Raw genomic sequence first — 17,557 nt, 5'->3', positions numbered from 1 at the left:
GCCCGGGTAATTCCACCACCTGGCTGGCTTCCTGCTCTGAAGGCTGAGCCAAAGGAACACATGCTGTATGAGTGAGGTTTATTGGGCTTCTCCTTTCACTCCTTGAATCCTCTCCAGGCATAGGGCCAGGGCCAGGGGCTGGAGTCATGACAGGCCTTTCATCTTCATTATCAGACTCGGAGTCTGATAAAAAGCCCGGCTCGGCTGAGGAGAGGAGGGAGGACAAGTCACAACACAGCGGTACCTGCAAAAGGGGGGGTTGTCTCCAAAGAATCCGGATGGGGGAGATGTCATATGAGACAGAAAAGCCCTGGCCCATTTTTACATGCTTTGGGTCATATCATACACATGCGCTAGAGACATTCACAGACCTACGGCGAGAAAAATCGCAATTCCCCCACCCACCCCGATCCCCGCGCGGTTTAACTTCTCCTCAGGCCAAAAAACCCCATAAACCTGAATCTTTTTCAATTATTTGAAATTACTTTTCAAACACCTAGAGTACGGTATCCAGTTTTGGTCACCACACTATTAAAAAAAGATGTCGAGACTCTAGAAAGACTGCAGAGAAGAGCAACCAGGATAAAATTTGTTACTATTGGTTTTGTGGGCGTGGCTTGGGGGGGATAATGTGACTAAGTGGGCGTGGCCAACTTTTTTTTTTTTTAACTTTTAAAAGCATTTTTTCTACAACCTCTTCGGCTGAAGAGGTTGTAGAAAAAATGCTTTGAAAAGGTTCTGACAATCCCAGCTGAGCCGCACGATCATCAGAGGCTTTTTTTTTTCACTTTTAAAAGAATTTTTTCGGCAGGAAAAAAATGCTTTTAAAAGTAAAAAAAACCTCTGATGATCACGCAGCTCAGCTGGGCATATGGGGGGTGGTGGAATTTTTGCTACCGGTTCTCCGAACCAGCTGCCGCCATCGCTACCGGATCGGGTGATCCGGTCTGAACTGAGAGCATTTCACCCTTGGTTTGCAGTGTCCTGGGGTCATGTGATCACCCTTCTGTGACTTTCTGACCAATAAGCTCAATGAAGAAGCCAGATTCATTTAAAAACCGTATTTCAAACTCTATAACGGTAGTCATTCACTGAACAACTGCGACAAGAAAGGTCGCAACATGGGGCAAAACTCAATGTCTCATTTAGCAACAGAAATTTGGCCTCAATTGTGGTCGTAAGTCAAGGACTACCTATAATTTAGTTCCAGGCAGGGATGGACTGCTAGGGGTTCGCAGGGGTTCGGGAAAACCTCTAGCTAAGATTCTATGCAGTTCAGAGAACCCCCAAATCCCACTCCTGGCTGGCCCCCCCTGCCCACCCTTCCCCTCCCAGGACTCCCCACACGGCCCGTTTTGGATGCAGGTAAATGCAGGGCGCGCACAGAGGCTCAGGGAGGGCAAAAAACGGGACGGAAACGGGCCTGTTTTCAGCATCCAGAGGGCCTCCAGAGCCTGGGGAGGCTGTTTTCATGCTCCCGGAGGCTCGAGGAAAGCCTTTGGAGCCCAGGGAGGGCAAAAATGCTACACCCTCCCCTACTGTGGTGCAGGAGGCCGACTAGGCCCCGCCTACCATGGCCACGCCCACCCAACAATCGGGCAGAGAACCCCTTGCTAAAATTTTTGAAATACCCCCCACCCCCCTCTGGTTCCAGGTTGTTATTTTGTGACCCCTGAAGAATTTTTTTTTTTATTCATACATTCAAAACTCAGTTGCTCGGCCTTTCTTTCACCTTCTTCCTCCTCAGAATTGGATCCGATTTTGTTGAATTTTCATCGAGTTCTTTTACTAGTGAACAGACAGGTAGACAAACAACCCATATCCCCATATATATAATAAAAAAAAAATTGGGATTTCACTCATCTTACACTTCATAAATATTTCCCCATTAAAGAATTTATTTTAATAATTGCTTTTGCAGGACTGCAACCAAAAGAAACAACCCTTCAGCTTCTCCGGGGACAATTATCAAAAAGAAGCCGGGATCTAAACGGAGAAGCAGCAGGTCACTTGGGCAGTCAGTTGTCCGAGGGAGTCTTAACAGGATGGGATGAGCGAAGGATGGTTGGAAGAGAAGACTGAGAGACAAAAGAAATAACAATGAAAAGAGACAGAATTCAGGGCCATGGATAAGAGCAGTACATGGGCAAAGGAAGAATGCCCAGATCAGTTAGGTTCACACAACACATTAATCTCGATCAGGAGTGTCTAACCTGGCAATGTTAAGACTTTTGGATTTCAACTCCCAGAATTCCTCAGCCATGTTAACAGAACTGAGTTGGAAGCGACCTTGGAGGTCATTTAGTCCTACCCCCTTGCTCGAGCAGGCAACCCCATACCATTTCAGAGAAATGGCTGTCCAAACTCTGCTACAGTCACTGCTATTAATCAGGCTTAATAGCAGTGACTGCGAGAGGGATCTTGGAGTCTTAGTGGACAGTCAGCTAAATATGAGCCAGCAGTGTGCGGTGGCAGACAAAAAAGCCAATGCAATCCTAAATTGCATTAACAGAGGGATACGATCAAGATCAAGTGAGGTACTAATACCACTCTGTAAAGCCTTAGTAAGGCCACACCTAGAATCCTGCATCCAGTTTTGGTCACCACACTATCAAAAATATGTTGGGACTCTAGAAAGAGCGCAGAGAAGAACAACCAGGATGATGAGGGGACTAGAGGCTAAAACATATGATGAAGGGTTGCAGGAACTGAGTATGTCTAGTTTAATGAAAAGAAGGACTAGGGGAGACATGATAGCAGTCTTCCAATATCTCAGGGGCTGCCAGAGAGAGGAGGGGGTCAAGCTATTTTCCAAAGCACCCGAAGGCCAGACAAGGAATAATGGAGAGATTCAGCCTAGAAATAAGGAGAAATTTTCTGAAAGTGAGAGCAATCAACCCATGGAACAGAAGTTGCCTTCGGAAGTTGTGAGAGCTTCAACACTTGAGATTTTCAAGAAGAGACCGGACGGCCATCTGTCAGAAATGGTGTAGGGTCTGCTTGGGCAGGGGGTTGGACTAGATGACCTATTAGGTCCCTTCCAACTCTGTTAATTTGTTAAATCTTCTATAAAAAGCCTCCAGTGATGGGAGTACTCACAATTTCTGGAGGGAAGCCATTCTAGATTGACCTCTTTTCTTGATTCGGTTCCATCCATTGTTTCTTATCTTGCCTTCTGGTGCTTTGGAAAACAGCTGGACAACCAGGTCCCTCCCCCTCCCCCACCAGGATGGCTGGGGAATTCTGGGAATTGAAGTCCACAAGTCTTAAACTTACCAAGATTGGACCCTCCTGGTCTAGAGTAAAATAATATCTAACTTCAATATCTTCACTTCAATATCTAACGAGACACGTTACCTTATCTTAGCATGAAACGAGTTTAAAAAGCGCAATTTGCTTTTCTGAGCACAAAATGTCCAGCGAACACAGCTGTGTTTTACTAATCTGTCTTAGCCGTGTTACATACATCCGTTGTAGAAATGAAAGGATTACTATGGAACACAAACCAATTCAATAGAGTTCTACCCAGTGGTGAAAACAAATTTTTTTTACTACCGGTTCTGTGGGCGTGGCTTGGTGGGCGTGGCGTGGCTTGGTGGGCGTGGCAGGGGAGGGATACTGCAAAATCTCCATTCCTTCCCCACTTCAGGGGAAGGATACTGCAAAATCCCCATTCCCTCCCCACCCCTGGGAGAAGGATATTGCAAAATCTCCATTCCCAGCCCACTCTTGAGGCCAGCCAGAGGTGTTATTTGCCGGTTCTCCGAACTACTCAAAATTTCCGCTACCGGTTCTCCAGAACCTGTCAGAACCTGCTGGGTTTCACCCCTGGTCCTACCTTCTATTAATGTTCTGTTGTACTAGCCCTGACTGCAATTCCTTCTCCTTGAAGTTGTGGGTCTCACTCGACTCGAGTCTTAACGTGCTGTGTGAAGCCAGCCAGTCTGCCACTCTTACTTTTACAAATACACAGGCATTTCCATTTTGCTAGGCAGAGAAGTCCTTCGGCAAGCCACGTTTTCCATTTTTCCGTTAACTGTCGGACATCTTACAGCCTTCCCACGACAGATGCGTGATGCCCAATGCTGGTTTCTCTGGCCGCGATGAAGGATGGAATCAAGATTTGATGCAGATGGCAATGATGGTCAGATGGTAGGGTGGAGAGGCCACTGGCCTTGTGGTCTAGGTCTGACCACATGCATCCCACTTTCATTGCATACAGGACGCATGAGGTTGGACCTTGACCACAAGTGTGACATACCCCAGAGTAGACAAAGACAAAGGTGCGATCGAAGTACAGGACAACGACGGGAAGAATCGACCATGCAAAAGTCTTCACAAAACACGCTTGAGGATTTCCCAGGATTGGTGAGCAGTCAATCCCATGTCACGTTAAATGCATAATCTAACACAGTGTTGGCGAACCTTTGGCGTTCTCACGTGCCGGAAGTGGCACGCAAAACGGTCCCGTGATGAATCCGCAGCCTCGCCGGCTCCTCTTCGCGTTCCTACGCTCAAACACACACCGGTCAGCTGGCGGTCGCGTGCACGGTGCCAGCGGACCCCGGAAGAGCGGGGGTCCATCGCGCGTGCGCAAGACATCAACCGGGAAGTTCGGGTGCCGGCTACGCGATAGACTGCCGCTCTTCCGGGGTCCGCCAGCATCACGCGTGCGACAGCCAGCTGACCGGCGCGCGTTTGAGCACAGGAATGTGAAGAGGAGCCAGCGAAGCCGTGCATTTATCATAATAATAATAATAACAGAATTGGAAGGGACCTTGGAGGTCTTCTAGTCCAACCCCCAATTTGTCACAGGACGCTTTTGTGTGCCGCTTCCAGCACATGTGTCATAGGTTCGCCAACACTGATCTAACATATATGCTTCTATGCATACTTGTCTTCCTATTTTTTCCATGTTGGTAGATCTCACATCACAGTCCTTACTAATCAGCTGAGCTGATTAACTTCCAGGTCAACTGCAGGTCATCTCAAATCACAATGATTAATTTGGAAAACTTGGGGGAGGCTGATTGATCATTGGCAGGACCCAGAGGTGGGATTCAAATAATTTAACAACCGGTTCTCTGCCCTAATGACCAGATGGGTAGGCGTGGCTTGGTGGTCATGTGACTGTGGGCGTGGCCAACTCAACATCACTCATGTCGATGGGCGCTTCGTCTTAGCTGTTACAATGTAATAAGGGTTAAACCAGGGAGGCAGTTTCTGCAAGCAGGGCAATAAAGATGAGGCTAGAAACACCACCAGAACGTTTCCTTCCTTACAGGATTAGCCCTGTAAAGTGGGGGAAAAAAATAAGATTTCTTCCCAACAACCGGTTCTCCGAACTTCTTAGAAAGTTAACAACCGGTTCTCCCGAATAGGTGCGAACTGGCTGAATCCCACCACTGGCAGGACCTCTCTTTCCATCCCAGCCCCTCTGAAGAGATCATTACCATTTGCTACATGTATCCCCTGAATTTTCCAATACAGCAGAGGAATGGTGGCTTGGCGGCATTGCATCTTCCTTCCGTAGCAACTGCTTTGATTTTTTTTTTTCCCCCTGCCCCAGAACTCAACACAGAAATGCACACAACATGAAATTTAAAAAAACAAAAACGAATGGACAACAACACACAAGTGAACGGGGGAGAAGGTTGCATTCTTTGATAGGTCAGCTGGAGGAAGGACTCGAAGTAAGCTTGGCTTTCTTTGCATTTTAGGGCCCCGCATTAACTCAACCAGTGGTGGGTTTCAAAAATTTTTACTGGCGGTTCTGTGGGTGTGGCTTGGTGGGCGTGGCAAGAGAAGGATACTGCAAAATCTCCATTCTGTCCCCACTCCAGGGGAAGGTTACTGCAAAATCCCCATTTCCTCCCGATTAGCTGGGACTTGGGAGGCAGAGAATAGATGGGGGGCGGGGCCAGTCAGAATTTTTACTCCCAGTTCTCCGAACTACTCAAAATTTCCGCTAACGGTTCTCCAGAACTGGTCAGAACCTGCTGAAACCCACCTCTGAACTCAATGCATCAACTTACAAATTGGCTTTGGGCTGCTTCTGGGAAATTAGAAAGCGAAAAAGGCGGTGAGATGCAAGTAATTTTCAACGTAAGCTTCCATTATTGGCCTGGAGCCAGTGTCTGTTCTCCTCTTTCAACACACACCGATGTTTACATTTTTGCATCAAACACTGGAAACACTTTTTTCCAAAGCAAAATGTCCTCAGCAGTTACTCCTCCTTCTGCATCTCTTTTCTACCTTCCAAAGGAACCACTTTCTAGACTAATTTCATTTATTTATTTTTTGCTTCTTCCTTCTTTGCCATTCAGACGACTTCTAACACAGGGGTCTCCAACCTTGGCAACTTTAAGACTTGTGGACTTTAACTCCCAGAGTTCCTCAGCCAGCTTTGCTTTTGCTGGCTGAGGAATTCTGGGAGTTGAAGTCCACAAGTCTTAAAGTGGCCAAGCTTGGAGACCTCTGCGAGTCTAGAGAAGCTCTAATGCAGGGAACTGTAGAAGGAAAGGAAAGAAAAGAAGGAGACAAGCAACGTGGTGGATGGACTCAGTTACATTGGTGGTAGAGGGGTGTTGTGTCTGCGCCCCCCCGAGCCAGGCCCCCTGCCAGAAAGTGACTTGGAAAGTGAGGGGGAAGGGCCGTCAGGACTTACCTCAGGAGCACCAGCTTCCCTGGCTCAGCTCCAGGAGCCAGAGGCAGGCCAGGTGGAGGAGATAACGAGGCCTCTGTCCCCTGACTCTTCCCCCCCCAGGCCACGCCTCCAGGCCCGGCTGATGGCAATCAGGCCTGGCTGGACCCTAGGTTTTGTAGGCAGGAGAGGCAGGAACAACAGAAGCAGGGGTGGGGCAGGCCTAGGAAGTGCTGAGTCATGGAGCCACACCCCACAGGATATAAAAGCAGCAAGGGCTGCTATACCACTTCGTGGCAAGCAAATCAACTGCTTAACTAGAGCTGAAGTACTGTTTGTTCCTGGTTGACTCATCGGCATCAAGAGAGATAACAGAGACACTTGGCAGACGCTCGCTAGTTTGCTGCCAGAAGCTGATAGTTGCCGGCTAATTAAGCCATCGCTCGGACTGAGACGAGAGGGGGACAGAACAATGGGTCACTGGAAGACTGCAGTTCATCATGGAGAACATTTCATCTAGGTGGTCACCAGGAGTTGAAAAAATAACTGGATGGCATTGAAACCAATAATATATGGAGACTAGGTGGCTCAGTGGCTAAGACAGTGAGCTTGTCAATCAGAAAGGTCGGCAGTTCGGCGGTTCAAATCCCTAGTCCAGGTCTCCTGCGAGAGCAGGGGGGTTGGACTAGATGACCTCCAAGGTCCCTCCCAACTCTTGTTACTGTTACTTTCATATATGAACTTGTAACAAAACCGTAACAAAATGGAAAAAAATGGAAATTTTGGAAGACTGTGAGGTTCTTAAGCTGTCGTTTATTAGAAGGATGTCCGTGAAAAGGAGATCAAGAGAAGCACTAGCCATTCTCTTGAATGCTCCAGAAGGTATTGCAAGGACCGTTCCCACAAGACCTCCCTCCCCCTCTCCCTCCCTTGCTTGCTGGACCCATTTGAAAGCAAGCATCTCTGCTTCTGCTTCACTTTAATGAGCAGCTTTCCCAATTATGCATAAAACGGCAGCTGCCTCCAGCCCAAGGCTTCCATGCAAGCTGGAGAGAGGAGCGGAGAAGCGCTTTCCACATCACTCCCTCTGCAAAGAAACAGGCCCAAATCGCAATCATACACAGTCACGTTCATGCCTCAAAACAACTGGGGGGTTAGATCAGTTCCTCTCTGAGAGAATCAGGAATGGGCTGCTGTGGGTTTGGGAGAACCTCTAGCTAAGATTCTGTACAGTTTGGAGAACCCCCAAATCCCACTCCTGGCTGGGATATATATATATATATCCCAGAAGCACGAAGCTGAAGCCTGAGGATGACTAATGAGACTTCGTCGAAACGTCGCCAAGACACTTCCAATTTTACGCGGGAGAAAACCCGAATAACTAAAGACCTACATACAAACACCCGCGAAAACCTCAGAATATATATATTCTGAGGTTTTCGCGGGTGTTTGTATGTAGGTCCTTGTATGTAGGTTTGTATGTAGGTCCTTGGCTATTCGGGTTTTCGAGAATATATATGTTTTCACGGGTATAGGTATGTAGGTCTTGGCATATTCGGGTCTTTTCCCATGTAAGGTTGAGAGTATCTTGGCGACGTTTCGACAAGGTCTCACTCATCATCTTCAGGCTGGTACTTTTGGCTTCGTGCTTGTGCGAGCAAAGCGTGGTCGGAGCTGCTGTCTCTCTATAAATACTGGTGGGGAGGTGGGGAATGTTGCTGTGAGCGGGTTGATTGTCTGTGTGGTTGCATCTTGATTGGTAGATGGAGTGGGTGTTTGCAGATTGGTCGAGGTGGGGAGTGTTGCTGTGAGCGGGTTGGTTGGCTCTGTGGTTGCATCCTGATTGGCAGATGGAGTAGGCTGTTTCGTAGCATCCTGTGTGGGTGTAGAACTAGTCTTTTGTTCTTGAGCTTTGGTGTTGTGGCCTCTGGAGTTCTGTGATGTGATGTCTTGAGCAGATGGCTGTGATGCAGCATCCCGGGTTTTGGTTTGGCTCCGAGTCCGAGGTCTTGTCATGTGTTCCTGGCGTATGTCAGCTTGCTTTGTGTGGCGATCAGAGGGGGTGCCAGCGTGGTCTGGCTTCTGGATGGTGGTTGTGTTTCGTCTTTGGGATGGGTTTGGGTTTGAATCTGGTATATATAATTATGAATATATAATTATGAATTTAGTGGTCCCTGAGGTCCGAAGGGTTGGTGACCCCTGCCCTAGACCATTCCAGACAAATGGCTATCCAGCCTCTTCTTGGTGACCTACAGTTGATGGATCACCCACAGTTTCTGGTGGCAAGCAATAAACACTTGATTAATTGTTCTCACTCTCAGGAAATTTCTCCTTCGTTCTAGGTTGCTTTTCTTTTTGATTAGTTTTCCTCCGTTCCTTTTTGTCCTGCCTTCAGGTGCTTTGGTGCTTTGACTCCCTCTTCTTTGTGTGGCAGCTTCTCAATTAATGGAAGGATGTTATCATGTCACCCCTAGTCCTTCTCTTCGCTAGAGTTGAAACTTAGCTAGTTCTCTCAAGCTCTCGTGACATCTCGTCTGGATTACTGCAATGCTCTCTACGTGGGGCTCCCCTTGAGGAGCACCCGGAGACTCCAGGTAGTTCAGAATGCGGCTGCGCGGGTGATAGAGGGAGCCCCTCGTGGCTCCCATGTAACACCTCTCCTGCGCAGACTGCACTGGCTGCCTGTGGCCTTCCGGGTGCGCTTCAAGGTTTTGGTAATGATCTTCCAAGCACTCCATGGCATAGGGCCGGGCTACTTACGGGACCGTCTGCTGCCACCGAATGCCTCTCACCGACCCGTGCGCTCTCACAGAGAGGGACTCCTCAGGGTGCCGTTGGCCAGGCAGTGCCGACTGGCGACACCCAGGGGAAGGGCCTTTTCTGTGGGGGCTCCCACCCTCTGGAACAAGCTTCCCCCAGGACTTCGCCAACTTCCCCCAGGACTTCGCCAACTTCGAGCCTTCCGCCGCGAGCTTAAGACACATATATTTATCTGCGCAGGACTGGACTAGAATTTTAAATTTTTAAATGTTTAAATTTTAAATCTGGTTTTAAATGGGGTTTTATTATTTATATCTATTTTAAATATTCGGCCTATATAATAAGTTTTTTAAAATTAATGTTTTACTCTGTATATATTTATGTTTTTATATGGCTGTAAACCGCCCTGAGTCCCTAGGGAGATAGGGCGGTATAAAAGTACGAATAATAAATAAATAAATAAATATATTGTTCACTGCTTGGTTTAAGCCTCCCGATCCTTTAATACAGGGGTCTCCAACCTTGGCAACTTTAAGATTTGTGGGCTTCAACTCCCAGAGTTCCTCAGCCAGCAAAGCTGGGAGTTGAAGTCCACAACTCTTAAAGTTGCCAAGGTTGGAGACCCCTGCTTTAATATGTGAGTTCGCGTCAGAAAATATTTTTAAGTCCTGCTGCAGTGTGTAAACATCACTCCTTGCCTTTATCTCTTCTGCTTCTCTCAGGTTAAGGTGTAATATGAAGGGATGCTCATTGGATCATGTATCTCAGGGGTCCCCAAACTTGGCAGCTTTAAGACTTGTGGACTTCAACTCCCAGAATTCTCCAGCCAGCCAATTCTGGGAGTTGAAGTCCACAAGTCTTAAAGCGGCCAAGTTTGAAGACCTCTGAATTGTATCTGGTCATTGGCCAGTTTTCTCCATGGGAAGAAAGAATTGTGGACCAGGGCCTGTCCTCAAAGCTTCTTGGCGTAATTGTTTTATTGCATAGAAATAGGAATAGAATAGAATAGAATAGAATAGAATAGAATAGAATAGAATAGAATAGAATAGAATAGAATAGAATAGAATAGAATAGAATAAGATGGAATGGAATGGAATGGAATGGAATGGAGTGGAGTGGAGTGGAGTGGAGTGGAGTGGAGTGGAGTGGAGTAGAGTAGAATAGAAAATAGAATAGAATAGAATAGAATAGAATAGAATAGAATAGAATAGAATAGAATAGAATAGAATAGAATAGAATAGAATAGAATAGAATAGAATAGAATAGAATAAATTCTTTATTGGCCAAGTGTGATTGGACACAGAAGGAATTTGTCTTTGGTGCATATACTCTCAGTGTACATAAAGAAAACAATAAAATATATTTGTCAAGAATCATAAGATACAACTCTTAGTGATAGATACTGATAAGCAATCAAATCATACTAGGAAACAATAAAAACAATATAAGTTGTAAAGATACAACAAGAAACATGGATATAGCCATAAGTGGGAAGAGGTAGGTACTAGTAAGGATGAGAAGAGTTAATTTGAATAGTTAATTTGACAGCTTAGATGCAGATTCTGCTCTCTGAAAGCAAGGCAGTCAGCCACAGATCAGAGTGTGCATTGCAGCAACAAGACAGACCAAGGGCCTCGAGTAAAGGTCAAGGGGAATGGCATAATTTGCTATCTACAGATTGAGAAGATTAATTACACATCGGAGGTGTGAAATGCCTGCTCCTCTCTCTCATACGGTGAGCACGGAAGCAGTGCATCTCCAAGGATTTGGGGAACGGGGTCTTAAATAATGCTTCCTTTCCCACAAAATGTTTATTTGGGTCAATGAAAGACCCAGCATTTGCATTTGTGCAGCATTCTTAAGTGGGTCAGGAATAACTTCTACTTCTTGTTGTTGTTGTTGCTGTTGTTGCTGTTGTTGTTGTTGTTTCTTACTAGAACATCATTAGTTCCTGGTTTTAACCAGGAAGTAATGTGTTTTTTTACCTTCTGCACATGTGCAGAAGGTTTTGCACATGCGCAAAAGGTCTACAAGGAAAGTAAGCAGATTTCACCCCCAGGGCGGGGGCATGTGCGGGGGCCACACGCTCATTGCATTTGGGGGGTTCGGAAGTGCGCTTTGGGCACTCAGTCAGGAAAAGTTTAGCCACCACTGACACAGGTGGTCTGGGAAGCCTCCTGTGGAATGAAACCTGAACAGGTGGGCTGTTCTTGTCCACCTGTCTTGTTTGCTCCAGCTACCTGGCATCCCAGGTTGCCTGTTTTCAGCTCAGAAAGCAGGCTGGATGAATCTCTCAATGGGCTGAACAGGGAGGGAATTAAAAGGCAGTTGCTTTGGCTGGCCACCCACTCCTTGGTGACTCCGATGTTTCATACTCAACACTGGGATGAGCCAGGTGAGTCACTGTCTGATGTCAAAGGCATTCCCCCAACTCCAGATTCACTTACGAGCAGCGCCAGCACTGAATACAAAAGAAGGCCTACAAAGGACACAGGCTGCGTCCTTATTCTATGTTTCTTCTCCCAGTTGGAGAAGCTGCAGCTTCTCCATTCCTCTGCAATTCTTTCAGCAACACTTAGCTGAATGGTTTTGATATTTTTTTTGCATTTATATCCCGCCCTTCTCCAAAGACTCAGGGCGGCTTACACTATGTCAAGCAATAGTCTTCATCCATTTGTATATTTATATACAAAGTCAACTTATTGCCCCCAACAATCTGGGTCCTCATTTTACCTACCTTATAAAGGATGGAAGGCTGAGTCAACCTTGGGCCTGGTGGGACTAGAACCTGCAATATTGCAAGCAGTTGCTGTTAATAACAGGCTGCATTAGCCTGTTGCGCCACCAGAGGCCCCGGGATGAACGTCCTGGTTCCAGGGACCCGTGGAGAAGCAAAGAATATTCGGACAAAAATAAAGATAGGGTTGGAAAAGATGATAAAACAATGTATTGAGTTTAAACCGGAAATATTTTTGTTGGGGGGGGGGTCTTGCCTGAAACTTAGAACAAAGAAAATATATATTTAATTATTCGTGTAGTAACAGCAGCTAGAATTGTATTTGCACAATATTGGAAAAGTGAAGAGAAGGTGATTAGGAAAATATTAGAATGTGCAGAAATGAATAGACTAACACTAGCAATTAAGGAGAAAGAACAAACCGGTTATTATATGACATGGGAAGCGTTTTACAAATGGTTAGAGAATAAAAAAGGAAATTGGAAATAAAGGAAGAAGACAATAAGAAGAGTAGAAAATACATTTAAGATAGAGATAAGAATAAAATGGCAATTGATAACATGAGCACGATGAGAATAACCATGCTTAATGTTATTATTGTATTTTTATTAGAAGATACGTTAAGAAGGAAATGAAGAGTTACACAAGGTATGATTGTTCAATGTGTACAATTTGTGGAAGGATGTTGCACAGAAATATTTGTACCCAGACGACTCGCTGCTTAAGGAGAGATGAAATGTTTATATTTTTTTTAAATGGAAAATAAATAAAAAACTTTTTTAAAAAAAAGAAAGTCCTGGTTCCACCGAGGTGGAAAAGATGGAGCCCAGATTAAAGGGTTTCAAAGGGGCAAGACCAATTCATGGAGGCCACTACTTCAAGAAGGTGATTGGGAAGTTTGATAGAATTCAGGGCAACCCAAAAGATTAAGGACTGCAGCTAAAACATATGAAGAACGGTTGCAGGGATGGGTATGTCCGGCTTCATGAAAAGAAGGACCAGAGGTGACCTTCTAGCATTTGAGGGGCTGCCACAAAGAAGAGCTGGGGATCAACCAAAGTACCTGAGGGCAGGACAAGAAGCCATGGGTGGAAACTAATCAAGGAGAGAAGCAACCTAGAACTAAGGAGAAATTTCCTTGACAGTTAAGAATTAATCAGTGCCTCCAGAAGTTGTAAATGCTCCAACACTGGAGGTTTTTAAGAAGAGATTGGACAGCCATTTGTCTAAAATGGTTTAGGTTTCTTGCCAGAACAAGGGGCTGGGCTAGAAGACCTCCAAGGCCCCATCCAGTTCTGTCATTCTGTTACTCTGCAGTTTTTTTAAGGGATGTCCGAAGTCATGTTTGGTATGAAAGAAAACAAGGTTAAATAAATGCACTGGAATGTAATGCAGGGAGATTTGGGATCAATTAAAGGAACTATTTCTTTGCCCATCATAAACGATGGAATTATGGTCAACGATCTAGAAAAAGGACTGGACAAAGCTTTGTTGGCTGAGGAATTCTGGGAGTTGAAGTCCACAAGTCTTAAAGTTGCCAAGGTTGGAGACCCCTGCGAGTCTAGAGAAGGCTCTAATGCCGGGAAATGTAGAAGGAAAGGAAAGGAAAGAAGAAGGAGACATGTACCATGGTGGATGATAGACGGTCACTGGAAGACCCCAGTTCATCATGGAGAACATTTCATCTAGGTGGTATATCTAGGAGTTGAAAAATAACTGGATGGCATTGAATCAACCAATAGTATATGGAGACTAGGTGGCTCAGTGGCTAAGACAGTTGATCAGAAAGTTCGGCAGTTTAGCGGTTCAAATCCCTAGTACAGGGTTCCTGCGTGAGCAGGGGGTTGGACTAGATGACCTCCACGGTCCCTTCCAACTCTTGTTACTGTTACTTTCATATATGAAATCGTAACAAAATAGGGGGGGAAATGGACATTTCGGAAGACGCCTTTCAGACTGTGAGGTTCTAAGCTGTCGTTTATTTAGATATTAGAACAATGTCCATGAAAAGGAGATCAATAGAAAGAACTAGCCATTCTGTTGAAATGATTTGACATCAACATAAGAGAGAACTTGGGGTGGGGGACTCCAGGCAGGACCTGATGAAGGAACTGATCGATAGAAGTGAACTAGATCCTGAAATGGACAAATTCAGAAGAGAAATAAATGGGATAATTAAATCTGTACTCAATCGAACTTCCTCACTCTCCATTTAATGCTTTTCTCCAGCATATTAAAAAATAAATGGCTGGCAATACCACACCCTCTTTGATTCCCAATTAGCTGGTATAATTTCAGCGTGGGACCCATCTACAAAAAAAGATATTCTCAATTTGGAGCAGACAATGGCTTCTTTGCTGTCCCCCAAACCGAAACCTCCCAAAAACTACAAGGTTACCAATGTGCTATGAAGAATAAGGAATGAGCACTTGCTCCAGGCTCAGTGACAATTCTTCTATATTGTAGCTTCAGGCTGAGAAGCAAAATTCCATCTGGTTACCCAGTGCAAAAAAAAATAATGAAATTTATGCGATGAAAGGTCTCAGGTGATAAAATACTAGGAAGCTGTAGCTTTTACAAATGAGAAGTGCTTTTCTACAGTCCTGCAATCCCGAGCCACTGGTGGTGCAGCGTTTAGAATGCAGTATTGCAAGCTAGCTGCCCGCTGCCAGGAGTTCGATGCTGACCCGGCTCGAGGTTGACTCAGCCTTCCATGTTTCCGAGGTCAGTGAAATGAGGACCCAGATGGTTGGGGGGGGGGCAATAGGCTGACTCTTTAAACCGCTTAGGAAGGGCGGTAAAGCAGTCATACAAAGCAATATATATACGTCTAAGTGCTATTGCTGTTAGCATCCTGGCCAGTAATGGGTTTCAATTTCATTCGGTACTGGTTTGTTCGTGGCCATGCGCGTGCGATGCTTCTGCGCATGCGCAGAGATGTCCGGGTGAGTGGGCAGAGCCTCCCACCGCCACCGGTTGGCCTGATCCGGGGCGAACCGGTAGCAACCCACCACTAACCCTGGCTCAACACGTAGTGTTCTGTCCTCCCTCGCCTCCATCCGAGCGATGGCTTAATTAGCTGGCACTATCAGCTCTGGCAGCAAAAGAGCGAGCGTATGCCAAATGGCTCCATTATCTCCCTCGACGCCGATAAGTCAAACAGCACTTCAGCTCTTAGTTCAGCAGTTAATTTGCCTGCTACGAAGAGACACAGCAGCTCTCGCTGCTTTTATATCCTGTGGGGTGTGGCACCATGACTCAGTACTTCCTAGGCCTGCCCCACCCCTGCTTCTGTTGTTCCCACCTCTCTTGCCTACGAAATCTAGGGTCCAGTCAGGCCTGATTGCCATCAGCTGGGTCTGGAGGTGTGTCCTGGGGGGGGGAAAGAGTCAGGGGACGGAGGCCTCGTTATCTCCTCCACCTGGCCTGCCTCTGGCTCCTGGAGCTGAGCCAGGGAAGCCAGTGCCCCGAGGTAAGTCCTGACGGCCCTTCCCCCTCACTTTCCAAGTCACTTTCTGGCAGGAGGCCTGGCTCAGGGGGCGCAGACACAACACGTAGCTTCGTGTTGAGACCAAAGACAATTCAGAGTCCCTTGAAGGACCAAAAGCAGATCTCCACTAAGCGGCCCAGACCAGATCAGTGCAAGTCAACGGAAGACCTACCTGGTTGCAGGTATTAATATCCACACCATTCCTTAGATGGTCTAGAGCTTTGTCCAGGTTCCCTGATCGTGCTGCTCGGAGGAAGCTGGTAGCAGCATCAGCCTGGGAAAGCAAAGGAAAGAAACAGTGAGCCGATTAAATAAGCAAGACCCAAATCTTCCAAAGAATTTTTTTTAAGCTGAAGCTTAATTATCTCATGCCGACATCCAACCGCAGGTTTACTTAACTGATTTTGTTCCTCGGTCTGTCTGTGTGTTGAGCCCACCGGGGGCACACTTATGGTGTCAGGAACATCCCCAATGAAATAAAGCTCTGAGGCTTGAGGTTCCTCAAAGTTCCAATTTATTAGAGATGTCATGTTGGCACAGCTGGGAAAACCCGCAACTGAAAGCTTCCAGGTTTTTCACACCCAGTTGACAGTTCACAGCCCTTCCCCACACCCACAAGTTCATCACATTGTCCAATCAACTCTTCACACTCAATTGGATACAATCTTCAGGCAGTCTCCATCAGACGCAGAATACGGAATGTTGTTATGACTAACTTTCTGCCGCTCCAACAACAACCCCCTCCCAACTTCCCCAGCTAAAATATGTGGCAGTTAAGAAGCAAAAAGAAAATTGCCTTCCAAAACTGACATATGGGTTGGTTTTCCTTTAGATATTAGTGGACCATCCATGACATTGACCCTGATTATCATCATTTAATGACCCTGTAATCCCTTGGGGTCGGGGCAACTTAATGGAATAAACTGTATGTTTACTGGCCGGATGCCCTTCCTGTCGCCAATGCGGAGTTTGGTTCAGCAGATATATTCTCAGTGTGCCCAGAGAGAGAAATATCCGCCTCTATCTAGGATCGAACTCATAGTACACCTGGGGCCCTCCTCCAGCATATTTCTTACAATCTTGGTAAGCCCTAAGGTAGCTGATGGGTGGGTTTTGGCTTATATGCTGATGGGCCTAGCTGTAGTGAGTGCCAGGATATAAAATTGTAGCCTTGGAGATAATACAATCCTCTAGCGTCCCGTCTCCTTTTCAAGTGGGTGAGGCTAAACAGATTTACAGATTAAAAGAGTTGGAAAGGACCTTGTAGGTCATCTAGTCCAACCCCCTACCCAGCAGGAGACCCTACACCATTCTGACAGATGGCAATCCAGTCTTGAAAGCCTCCAGGCTTTGGGGAAAGTGTATTTTTGAGGTTTGATGGCAAATAATAATTTTTTTTTTTTTTTGAGTTTCCAGATAATCCTATTCCACTGCTGGAATGGCCTGGGAATAGCCCAGACCTTACCCAATTGAAAATCTATGGAGCCGACTAAAGAAACTGGTTAGTCAGAAGCAACCCAGTAATAAAACCCAGTTAATAGAAGCCATCATTCAATCTTGGTTTCACATGATAACAGCTGCAAAACTAAAAGACTTGGTTTGCTCCATAGGAAGACATTGTAAAGCCATCATTCATTCTAAAGGTTACCCAACGAAGTATTCACTGACATGGGGATCATTTTTGTATATCTCCTTTTTTCTACGTGTTTCACTTTTCCTCTTTATATGGTAACTGCTATTCTAATAGCAAATCCTTCATAAAAGTTATTGCATTACATTCTTGATTCAATTATCTTTCCATTGATATATAATTTTATGGTACTACTTTAAAAAAAAGTGGTGTTATTAGCTAGTTTCTTTCTGCGCCAACTTAGAAAGCTCAAACTGCCCAAGGAGCTGCTGATCCAATTCGACAGAGGAATTATTG

The 17,557-nt window shown here is 45.9% G+C and overlaps 1 protein-coding gene across 7 annotated transcripts in view; it reads right to left on the bottom strand.

Annotated features, from left to right (window-relative positions):
- The window catches only part of ANK1 (ankyrin 1), a 193,346-nt gene that overhangs the window by 93,672 nt on the left and 82,117 nt on the right, over positions 1 to 17,557 (bottom strand). For all 7 annotated transcript variants that reach the window (XM_058194552.1, XM_058194554.1, XM_058194555.1 and 4 more), the window contains exon 2: positions 15,803 to 15,904. In XM_058194552.1, the coding sequence (XP_058050535.1) occupies positions 15,803 to 15,904 (102 nt within the window). The remainder of the gene's footprint in view (positions 1 to 15,802; positions 15,905 to 17,557) is intronic.

Source organism: Ahaetulla prasina, chromosome 9, assembly GCF_028640845.1.
Source record: "Ahaetulla prasina isolate Xishuangbanna chromosome 9, ASM2864084v1, whole genome shotgun sequence".
Classification (NCBI taxonomy): Eukaryota; Metazoa; Chordata; class Lepidosauria; order Squamata; family Colubridae; genus Ahaetulla; species Ahaetulla prasina.
This window is presented reverse-complemented; position numbering and strand designations above follow the sequence as displayed.